This window comes from Bufo gargarizans, chromosome 10 (genome assembly GCF_014858855.1).
Source record: "Bufo gargarizans isolate SCDJY-AF-19 chromosome 10, ASM1485885v1, whole genome shotgun sequence".
Classification (NCBI taxonomy): Eukaryota; Metazoa; Chordata; class Amphibia; order Anura; family Bufonidae; genus Bufo; species Bufo gargarizans.
In genome coordinates, this window is record NC_058089.1 from 86,649,964 (window position 1) to 86,662,255 (window position 12,292).

Below are 12,292 nucleotides of genomic sequence, written 5' to 3' on the forward strand. Positions count from 1 at the left end.
AAGAGGACCTTTCATGGGTCCAAACATTATAGAGTAAGTATCAGGATACTGCACTTACTATTTTTCTGGGCACCGTTCCGTTCGCCCGCCGCTGTGGCCCCCGTTGTATTCTCCCTCCTGGTATACTAATTTTAGCATTGGAGCAATGAGGAGGAGACTGAGTCTTTCTCCGCGGGCGTCTCCTTCTCCCTGGCTGTAGCGCTGTCCAATCGCAGCGGAAAGAGTCACAGCCAGGGAGAAGCTGAGTTTTTTTTTTTCTCCTTGGCTGTGACGCTCTTTGCTGCGATTGGACCGCTCACAGCCTCCTCCTCATTGCTCCGATGCTAAAATTAGCATACCAGGCCGGAGAATACAACAGGAAACACAGCGGGCGAACGGAGCCCGCTGTTAGATCCCTGCACTATGCCCTATGTATCCTGATACTTAGTCTATAATGTCTGGACCCATGATAGGTCCTCTTTAAGGGAGAGTAGGAGGAAGTAGTTGGAGTTGGAGTAGTGTTGAGAGAGGAGAAGGAAGTTAATGGAGGAGGAGAGCCGGCTCAGTCCAAGATGTAGCTGCCTTTCTTTCCTCTGGGCCCTGATCAAGCCTGGAGAGGACCAACCAAGAGTTTACTGCAGCCCAGCACAGGACAGTAAGTCTAAGTATGAATATGAAGCAAGACTAGTGAAGATTAGAGTTGAGTTTAGCCGAAGGACTTCACAAGCACCAGTAACCAGGAGGAACTTAAAGGTACCTGGACACGATTGGATGATTAGTGTGCAGAATTATCCGTTTTCACGAAATGCCTTCTAGGAACGTAGTGAACCTGAATATTTCAGGAAAGCATCCTGCATCAAATAATGTAGTTGAGAGTTTGTCTGCCACGAGGGAGAACGCCCCTTATTGGATTGCTCAAGATAAATAAGAAATCATTATATTTAGTACTTGAGTGCTAGAAAGTGGACTTAGTTCAAATGTACCCATTCTTTGCCTGTAAAGTAACAGCATTAGAGAACTCCTCAACTGACAATTGCCAGATCTGTTATAAGGAATTCCAGCTAAATGAACATCCGGATTATTGTTGTACCAACTGTTCTGAGACCATTGATTCAGTAAAAGTTCAACTGTGTTTTACTACAACTGACTCCTCATCCTTCCTACCAACTTCATTTGCACCTACGGTGCTGGCGTCACAAACACAGGGGCCCAGCCACCAAAGCACCTTAAACACCTATTATACCATCAAGGGCACCTCAATTTCTATCTGGCTGGTGTTCCCTGCAATAGAGAGTGCCCCGGAGGATTTAGTGCTGTCCTTCCCTCCACTGCACTGCCGGCCCAGGAAGGCTCTGCTAACCGTGAGTACAGACAACTACTACCCCCATTGGCCCACCATAGCCTCACGTGTTGCCCCTGCAGTCCGGCTCGTTGCATCTGGAAGACATGTTTCTTCCCATGTTTCACTGTGGCATACAATATGACCTGCTTATTTGATCACTTCCTCCTTTGGTGGATTGCAAATTCCGGTGCCCCTATGTGACCCATCACTGCCACTTACGTCTCAGTTCCTGTTCTAATTAATTCTCTTTCCTGTAAGTCGTTGCCCACTCCCCCGAGTATGGTGGGGGTGGAAGCTTATGGACTCTATGACTTTTCTCATGAGGCCAACACCTGATTTTTTAGCACAGCTGTAGTATCTAAAAGGCCATTGGCTAGCGCCCTATGAAATATTCAACATTACATCAGTCATTCATTACCCGCTTGAAAGAAGCAAACAACAAAATGTATGTCAGGGTGAGACTGTCTTCTTGGTCCATATCTATACTATGTGTATAGTCATTGCAGCTTACCAAGCACAGCCCCGTCCGGGCAGGACTGGACATAGACCCTACAGGGAAATTTCCTGGTGGAACGATGCCCAACGGGCCACCTGAGCCCTGTTCACGGCCGCTGGCTGGGTACATAACATTCTCATGTTCTCAGCACTAATTAATGCTAGTAGGTACTTATACACCTGACCAATGGCCACAGGTGCCCCCATGAACCTCAGGTTGCATACTGTGGAGCAGGTGGCAATATTTAGTGCTGCACTGTTGTATTTGGTTCTGCAGGGGTGGTATTTTGTTCTGCACTACGGTATTTCTTCTGTTGTCCTTGCCTACTTGTGTTGCCCCACCCTCTGCCAATTTGAACCTACCTACAATATGGGACCACTTTTAGTTTTTTCTTCCAGGGCCACTTTAAGTTCCCAGTCCACCTCTCACCCCGTCCATTTGATAGAGGCTGTGCTTGGTATCGCAGCTCACTGCCATTCACTTGAATGGGAGTGAGCTGCACCTAGGCCACCTGACTGATCACATCACATGGCCTATGAAGAGGCCACAGTGCTTCATACAGCTAATTGGCTGGGGTCCCAGGTGTTTGGATCTCCGCCGATTGATGACCTATCCTGAGAATAGACCCTCAATCTGAAAATCCCGGAAAACAACTTTTAAAGCATAATATGGGACTGACTGAGCAGCTGCAGGTGCTTAAAAGCCCCACTGACAACAGATTCAGCTACATTTGGAAATTGTTATAAAACTTTGTAGGAACACTTAAATAACTTATGTTTTTGTCTTGATTTCAGAAAGAGAATAAGGGAATGGTGATGGTGAATTTTCATACCACGTTTATAGCATGCGGGAAAACAGCAAACATATCTACATTGGCAGGTTTGAATGTCCATGTCATGTTTTTTCAATGCTTTCCTCTGGATTGTCTTGAATGAGCCGGTATTCCAAGAAAACTCCTTTGTGTTGAGCCCAGAAAAGAAAGTTAAGAGCAGTGATGGTAAATCTTTGCAGTTAGTTAGGTCCCAACTGTGGTGCAGGCTCCGTAGCTTTGCATTTCTGCACATGTGCAGTACAGCGCTATTTTTCACCGAGCCGAAATCATGTGTACTGTGCATGCACTGATATGTGAAGCTACCGTGCATGTGTGAAAACACAGGGTCAGGAGTGATTACATTGTCATTGCATTGGTCCTGGTGATTAAACCAGGGAGGAAGGAGCTGGGCACAGAATAAAAAGGAGCTTTGGTGCAATTAGAGGAACCATGGTACCTTTGTTGCACCAAATGGCTCATTTGCAGATTATGAAGAATGCTACTATAACTTGAGAACAGAGCCTTGGATCGGGAAGCAGATAAGAATGTTTTACTCGGGGTGACCTTATGCTATCTACGGTATCTGTGCTCTTGGTTTGATAGGAAGGTCGCTTGTGACAGACTCCTTTTAAAATGTGTTTGCCACAAAGTACCGTAAAAAGATAACTCTTCAATGATACAAGCTGCCCCCTTGACTTCAAACTGACCGGCGAGATAGCGCTCATGGTGATTAAAACATCGTTTTTGTCTTGTATGGAGCATCAAATAAATTACTGGATCAAACACATAATTAATAGCAGACTGGGGGCTACTATAAGGTCTTGCTGGCGGTTTTATATGCGATTTTGAGGTGACAGGTTCCCTAAGAAGTAACATGTCATTTCTCAAACATTTTTTCAGCTACTGAAAAAAACTTAGTTCTACAAGGTGTGCACATGGCTCTTACACTGAAGTCAATGGGAAACTGTTTATGGAGTACTGAATGTGAGCTCAGAAGTGGAAAATGCCTGTTTTCCACTGCTGAATCAGTCATACCCTCTGTAACTTAATGTGAATTCAAAAGATTTGAGAATGAAAAACTTACCCAGGCTAAGTGAATAAATATATACACGATAACAGAAACAAATCACATACAGAATAATAAAAAGTAAATAAATATCACTAGCCTAAATATGGGGAAGGGTTTCAGTCGATCATGCTATAACCCATGGCTGTCTATCACGTTATAAGACATGACCAACGCCCTAGGGTGTACAATAGATAGGGCAATTTATTACTTACATCCTACCTAGGATGAAGTGCCTGGTGGAATCCCAATTAATTGTTAGCGCAGACGCCAGTTGCTCCCATCAGCCCCTCCTCCAGTGTGGAGCACGTATGTCTCATGTCTCTGAGATCACTCAAGAATGTGGTCTTATCAGCACAATGGGGGATGGGCACTACATTACAAGGCACATCATCACACAGAATGGTAATAATTAAAGGAACAGAATTAAAGGGACAGAACCAATCATTACTTAAAAAATACCCTTACAATACACTCTCATGTGACATGTGACCAAACTCTGTGTGCAAAGGTGCATCCCATCTTAGTAGAAACTCCTGCAGAGATTGAGATCCGCATGTTTAAGTACCGCCTTGAAAGGTTGTGCCACTTTCTGTAAACTGCAGGATCCTTAAAATACGGATACTGGCCGCATTCAGTCCACTATTTTCTCACTCCCTTCATCAGTAGATTCGCCTTTATACTAAAGTAGAAAAATCCTGATCTTTTAATCCATTTATCGTAGTACAAAAAGTGCATCGGGAAAATGAGCATTGGGGAAGGTGGCAACCGGCCTACTGCCTTGAGAAAGTGTCAGCAGAAGCGACCCGGCCATAGGCCACCTTCCCCAATGCTAATTTTCTTGATGCAGCATGCACTTCTTGTACTACAATAAATGGATTAAAACATCGGTGAGTGCCGTGGGTTATTCTACTTTAATATATGGATATTGTTTTTACTTTGGTACCGCTGAGCACCACCAAGGATCTATAGCTCATTGACCCATTGGTGTCCGGATGACCAATGAAGTAGTGCCGATCGCATATGCTCTTTGTGGTTCAATAGTATTGCCTATTCTTGTCCACAAAATGGACAGGGATAGGACACTTTCTATCATTTGTGTATCGACCATACAGATGTGGACAGCACATGGATGACATCTGTGTGCTGTCCACATCATTTGTGGACCCGCAGAAATGAATCGGTGCTCGTGCAATCTGCAGAAAATGCTAATTGTATGCAGGCCAAAACTATGGTCGTGTGCATGAGTCCTTACAGATAACTGCCTGCTGACTTGACATATGGTCGTGCAACACTTCAGGGCCTTTTTTCTCTGGAGTAACATCCAAGTCATGTATTCAGTGGCGATCATGACATATGATCAGATTATAGTTTTTAAATGTTTTTTGCATTTATTTCATTTTTTTACATTTGTTGTAAGACTCATAGGTTAAGACTCAGATTTGGTGTGTATTCTCCACTCCTGGAAATAAACTGCATGGTACTCTATATCTGTTGTTTTTGCAATCCCTTCAGCCAATACCTATATATCCTCAGTGCCCTTATTTAAGAAATTTGGGGAAAATGTACAAATATGATTGCGTTTAGACCTTATTATAAAGTGTGCCAAAATTTGGTGTGTTTCTGGTATAGAATGTTGGAGCAAAGTTAGACGAAAGTGTCTAGCCAAGCACCATGCATTACTTACTTAATGCAAACTTTACCCATGCAGTACTTGCTTAATGCAAACACCGCCCATGCAGTACTTGCTTAATGCAAACACCGCCCATGCAGTACTCACTTTATCCTTCATATCATCCTTTATGCTCACTTTCAGATTACATACATATAAATGGACACCACCCCCTCATTCAGCCATGCATATGATGTCATTTTGTTCCTCAAATTACAACAACTCTAGATCAGAATTTTACTTGTGTTTGTAAACATTAGGGAGAATTTATCATCCCTTCTATGCCAGTTTTCTGGTGTAAAAAAAGTCACAAACCACCAACTTTTTAACCACCATTATGCCTAAATCTAGACCCAAGTGGCTTATCTATGCCGTCCTTGCCACGTTCCAAAAAGGGAGCATGTTGGGGTCTAGGTGGGGCCGTCAACCCAGACAGAGTCATCATCATTTCTGCCTTTTTTCTGGTGTAAATGATGACTAAAATCTAGGCTAGATATGGGCTGGTGTAGATTTCAGTTAGGCACTGGTGGCGCAGGGGATATGAAAGACCGGCGTAAAACAGATTTTAATGAAAATAAATAAACCTTTCTAACAACTATGTTCATAACTTTTTTCCCCTTTAGACCATTTTCACTACATAAAGACGATAATTGGACCCGAATATATTGGATTTGGAGGAGATTATGATGGAGTAACAGGGTAGGTCATTCGTTTTAGAACTGATTATTGAAAAGTGTGACTCTCTGTACCATGTGGTGTTCATAGGAACAAGTGCAAGAGACTGAGAAAATTGGAAGAGATCTATCAATGTCACTGTATCAGGAAAGTGTCTTGATTTGTCCCAGAATTTGTGTTGCACACTTTACACTCATTGACAAAAAGAAATAATGCACCAAGAAGGAATTGTAGGAATGAAACATCCTCTGCGTAACTGTAATGATGATATATGTAAGTGATTACAATATTAGAGGGAAAGAAGTTAATTGGGAAAAAATATACAATTAAAAGGAGGCTCTGGTATCCTGTTTGGCCGTCTCTAGCCTGGATAAAAGATGAGGTACGGCCTCTAGCCTGGATATAACATATGATACGGCCTCTAGCCTAGATACAAGATGAGATACAGCCTCCAGCCTGGATACAAGCTCTGATATGGCCTCTAGCCTGGATACAAGATGAGGTACGGCCTCTAGCCTGGATACAAGATGAGGTAGAGCCTCCAGCCTGTATACAAGCTCTGATATGGCCTCTAGCCTGGATACAAGATGAGATACGGCCTCTAGCCTGGATACATGATGAGATACGGCCTCTAGCCTGGATACAAGATGAGGTACGGCCTCTAGCCTGGATACAAGATGAGGTACGGCCTCTAGCCTGGATACAAGATGAGGTACGGCCTCTAGCCTGGATACAAGATGAGGTACGGCCTCTAGCCTGGATACAAGATGAGGTACGGCCTCTAGCCTGGATACAAGATGAGGTACGGCCTCTAGCCTGGATACAAGCTCTGATATGGCCTCTAGCCTGGATGCAAGATGTGATACATTCTCAAGCCTGGATAAAAGATAAGATACGGCCTCTAGTCTGGATACAAGATGAGATACAGCCTCTAGCCTGGATACAAGAGGTAATACGGCCTCTAGCCTGGATACAAGAGGTACTACGGCCTCTAGCCTGGATACAAGATGAGATACGGCCTCTAGCCTGGATACAGGATGAGATACGGCCTCTAGCCTGGATACAAGATGAGATACGGCCTCTAGCCTGGATGCAAGATGTGATATGGCCTCTAGCCTGGATACAAGATGAGATACGGTTGAACATGGAGGCATACAGGTTCTGTATGGCATCCTGCAGCACATTTGCCCACAGTTGTTGTAGCACTCCTAGGTTGCCGAAGCTGGTGTCCCAGCTGGCCCCAAAAATCTTCAATTGATGATAAATATGGCAACTGTGCAGGCCAAAGAAGTGCTGCAATCTGTCAAAGTCTATACTATACCGCTGGCATCATCACTGTCGGAGTGCCACAGTCCTGTAGTGACGGAGCCAACTGTGCACATTCAGTATATATGTGGCGTACAGGACCAGGTAGACCGTGGAGAGGCGAGATGACCGGCAGAGGGCATCGGTGACGCTGCAGGAGTTAGGGGCACAAGGGGAAGGTACCGGGCTCTCTGAAGAGGCGGGATTGGGCTCATTGAATAAGTGGGATTGAGCTCTTTGGAAGGTTGGAAATTCACTTTGTGGCTCATTTGCATATAGAACTTGCACTTTTGGTATCCTTCTTGCAATCACAAATGCACAGAAGTATACCAAAGGTTGTAAACCATGTTTGTGTAACAGAACCAGCAACTTTTTTTACAGGTGAACAATTGCTGACAGATTCCCTTTAACATTCATAGTTTTCCTGAAGGCCTGGAAGATGTATCAAAATATCCACTGCTGGTTGAGGAATTGCTGAGACGTGGGTGGCAAGATTCAGAAATTAAAGCTATTTTAAGGGAAAATTTCTTGAGAGTTTTTGGCGAGGTCGAGCAAGTAAGTGACAAAGTAGTTCCATTACTCCTGATTGAAAAATATGTGCAAGAAAGGAAAAGTGGTTTTTTTTGTACTATTTTTATGCATTGCGATTAGAGATGAGCGAATTACCAGAAATGTATTTCTAGTCCAATTTGAATAAATTTCAAGGTGTTATCCGAGGCTGGAAATGCCCCATACCCCCGGGCCCCTCACACTGATTCTACTTACCTGGCTCCCCGCGCCGCTCCTGGTCCCCACACGGCCGCCGCTGCTACTCCCCATGCGTAGATGAAAACATCCGATGTTGGGGGGTGTTTCGGGCAGCCAATGGCAGGCAGTGATGGGGGCGAGCTAGGGAGGCTTATGGTGTTTATTTTTTAAATGGTATATGAATTTTTAATTTGGGGAAAGGGGACGATTTTGAAATTTTCTTTTTCTTTATATTTTTTAAAACTTTTTTTTTGTTTTACACATTTTAATACTTCCCCTAGGGATCTTGAACAAGCAATCATAAGATTGCTTCTCTCATAGATTCCAAAGCATCAGCATTAGAAACACACTATGGGGAGATTTATCAAACTGGTGTAATGTAAAACTGGCTTGGTTGCCCATAGCAACCAATCAGATTCCACCTTTTACAGATCTTTTGGAAATTGAGAACATTATCAATGCACAGCTACAAAGGACCTGAAATAAATACACAGATGACATTGTGGTTAGCAATTAAAGTGAGTAGTAGGGTGTAGGAATGGTAATACCTCTCTGGGGTATTACATAAGTGAGCAGGTTTAATTATGGTCTGTTGTATAGCGATAAGGTAGATACTCTTACCACTGTCCTACTTCACCTCTGTTCTTACCTGTACTTAGGCTAGGTTTTAAATTTTAAATACATTTTTTGTCCCTTTAATAGTAGTACAGCAAGGCTACAGCATTTAAATAAATAAAAAAAATTTCATCTCTGCATTTCAAAAATCAAAACAATTTTATTTTTCCAGCTCCCGACACCCCTACTGATCAGGACTGCTTCCCCTTGAAAGTTTCCTGTGTGTTGTCTCCCAGGCAATGCAGAGTAATTATAACTGCTTGTTCCGGTCTCATTCGGAAGGACAGGTCATCAATATTAAGCAACCCCTTTAATATTTTTAAAAACTTAACTGGCTTTTTATTTTATTTTTTTTACATTTTTTTAGTCCCCATAGGGAAGTTGAACATTCAATCTTTTGATGCTTTGTACTATACACTGTACTAGACACAGCAGAATGAAACAGAGAATGGAACATGGCCTAGGCCTGGAGGCCATCAACTCCACTAGGGGGACTAAAAAAGGATAATTGAAAATAAACAGTTGGTCCAAAAATTTCCAAAATATTAAATTATCACCTTATTCATGTTGCACAGTAAATGCCGTAAAAAAATTCCCAACGCCAGAATTAAAAATATTTTGGTCAACTTGCTTCCCAAATAAATTCAGTAGAAGGGTATCAAAATTCATACATACCCTAAAATGGTATAAATGAAAACTACAGCTTATCCCAGAAAAGAACTATCCTCACATAGTTACAATGACCCAAAAATATAAAGTTATGGATGTCAGAATATGGCTGTACAGATCAATGTTTTGTTTTTCTTTAAAAAAGGTTTTTTGTTTTTTTAAGTAGGAAACATAAAAACTACGTGTTGTGAGAATAATTTGCGGCTCTCACCAGGCTCCTTTTGCAACTCTTTATTTAGTTCCTCTATAAAACCAGTCACCGATTCAGGCAAATACACGGGCGTTTTGCACTAGTAGCGCTTCGTCAGGCCTGATGGTCTTTTGATGTAGGGTGGTACAGGGCCTCAGTCTGCAGTGACGTCTTTTGTCTTTGCTGCAATTGAGGGGGCTTAACAGCTTCAGCAGCACTCCTGCCATAAGAATTGGCTGATACTATCAGTGTTGTTTCTTAGCGCAGGCTCCTGCTTTATAACCGGGGTCCCATCCTGGCTGTTAACCCTTTGATTGTGGTGGTCCATACCGCAGCATGATCAAAGGGAACTCCTCCATGCAATTGGGTCACTGAGGTTCCCAGTGACCCGATTGAAGATTGGGGGAGACATCTGTAGTCAGCTCTGAGGACCCATGAAGGACCCCAGGGCTGTCAGTTGTGTAAGCCTGCAGTTCGGGCTCACTAGTGTTGCCCTAACAGCAGCCTGTGTCATAGTCACACAGAGCATGATGTATTATAAGCCTGAAATAAAGTAATTAAATAGTAATGTCCAAATGGGACTTACATTTTTTATAAATAATATAAAAAAAATATCGCCATTACTTTGTGTAAAATTAATTTATTGTGAACATTAAATAAAAATAAAGAATATGCTGTACATATTAGATATCCAAACGACCATAATAACCTGAAGAATTCATTTATCAGGGTATTTAGGTTGAATCATGAACGATGTAATAAATAAACCAAAAAAAGCCACAGCTAAAACCCTATAAATTACACAGTAATTTAAATTTACCCCTAAACAATGCCAGAAAATAACATTGCTCCTGCATAAAACAAGGCCTCAGCCAGCCACACCAATGAAAGAATTAAATAGATATCGCCGCTGAAATGCAGAGAGGAAAAGATTAAGAAAATTTCTGACTGTATTAGTTCCCATTACATATTTTTGGTTGGTTTGGCAAAAATACTATCTGATGTATAAATGGGAATGCAAGCTATAGTTATGTGAATCAGGCCTTTTATATATTTGTGTCTTCTTTTGTGTCTTCCAAATGTGCAGGTTAGAGATGAGATGCTGAACGTGAGACCTTCAGAAGCAGAGATTTCAGAGGATAAGCTGAGCTACTCTTGCCGTTTAGATCTGCGGAAAATTCAAAGTATAAATGCATCCGGCATTCAAGAAATCAGCGCCGCTTTCACTCTAGCAACATGTATATTGTCCTGTATATATGTATTTTAGTAACTGTGTTATTCATTGATGATATTTGTTCTTTAAAAAAGAAAGCAGGTGCAAGTGCAGAGACCCCCTCTGTGCAGTACCTCAGAGCAGGGGGTATCTGCACAAGCCTTAAGCAAAAATATTCTTCAGGTCTGCGTATATAGTAGACTATATCTATTTCTAGCTAAGGTAAGAGAAGGGCTCTATTACATTGCACAGTGTTCGGAAAGGACTAGTGCTGATCGGCGATAAACGCGTTGATCGGCGCTTGTTTGCATCGGTCTACTACACAGGCCGATGCAAAATGAATGGGGGAGGCAAGATTGCTACCACGTTCATTCCTCCCTCAGTCAGTTCTATTATCAGCAGCACATCCCTGATTACACAAGGAGATGTGCTGCCGATATTCCTGCATCTTCTATTCTTATGAAAGATGTAAATCGTCCGACAAACTTTTTTATGGGCGGCATGTTTATGTAGGACAATTATTGGGAATGAGTGTTCCTGTGAATGCTCATTCCCAATAATTGGCATACAAATTGTACAGTCCCATAGGCGCATAAGTTGCAGATAGACTGCAGGGTCAGACTACACAGTTGTAGGCTATAATAATATGGACAAAGCCCTGTTTACACAGAACTAGGATATATAGATTTTTTTTATTATAACTACTTGGAAATGTGCATCATTTTGCTTGATAGGCGCTGCAGCAGTGGTTGGAATAGCGCTTCTAGCCTTTGCATCCTAATTATTTCCTTTGCTTTAGATTGTAAGTAATGGGTTGTTTCATCTTACACATTGGCATATCACTTGGATGTGCCACTAATGTCAGAGCCGCCTTCCATTTATTTCTATTGCACTGCTGAAAATAGCCGAGCACTATGTGTGGTCTCCACATTTTTTGTAGACCCTTAGAAATGAATGGGTACAAGTGCAATCTGCAAAAAATGGGGATGGGATGCAGACCCAAAATCCAGTCATGTGTATGAGCCCTAACAAGTATTTGTCATTGAACCCAAAAGAAAAAAACACCATCAACAGTGCGACTTTATTATATGTACAATTATTCACTTGTCAGACAAGGTAACAATGACTTCAGATTTTTCTTCCTTTTTTCATTGTCGCCTTCCAAGGACTATAACTTTTTTCCATCTATGTAGCTGTAAGGGTGCTTAATTTTTTGCGGGACAATTTGTAGTTTTTAATGGTGCCATTTTGGGGTACATGTTACCTTCTGATTAACTTTTATTAACTCTTTCTGGGAGGGAAATGGGAAAAAACAGCAATACTGCAACTGAGTTTTTACATAATAAATTTAGCGGCGTTCATTTTTCAGCATAAATAACATAATATTTTTATTCTCTGGGTCAGTACGATTACAGCGATACCAAATACATATAGTTTTTTTTTTTTTACGTTTTCCTACTTTTGTTTAATAAAAGCCACATCCCAAGACCCATAACTTTTTTATTTTTCTTT

General features: G+C 41.9%; 1 protein-coding gene across 6 annotated transcripts in view; it reads left to right on the forward strand.

Moving 5' to 3' along the window:
- Positions 1-12,069, forward strand: part of LOC122920624 (dipeptidase 2-like) — a 128,811-nt gene extending 116,742 nt beyond the window's left edge. For all 6 annotated transcript variants that reach the window (XM_044270276.1, XM_044270275.1, XM_044270278.1 and 3 more), the window contains 4 exons: positions 2,612-2,696; positions 5,990-6,065; positions 7,766-7,901; positions 10,655-12,069. In XM_044270276.1, coding sequence (XP_044126211.1) covers positions 2,612-2,696; positions 5,990-6,065; positions 7,766-7,901; positions 10,655-10,834 — 477 coding nt within the window. In that variant the 3' untranslated portion in view covers positions 10,835-12,069. The remainder of the gene's footprint in view (positions 1-2,611; positions 2,697-5,989; positions 6,066-7,765; positions 7,902-10,654) is intronic.
- The last annotated feature ends 223 nt before the right edge of the window (positions 12,070-12,292 follow it).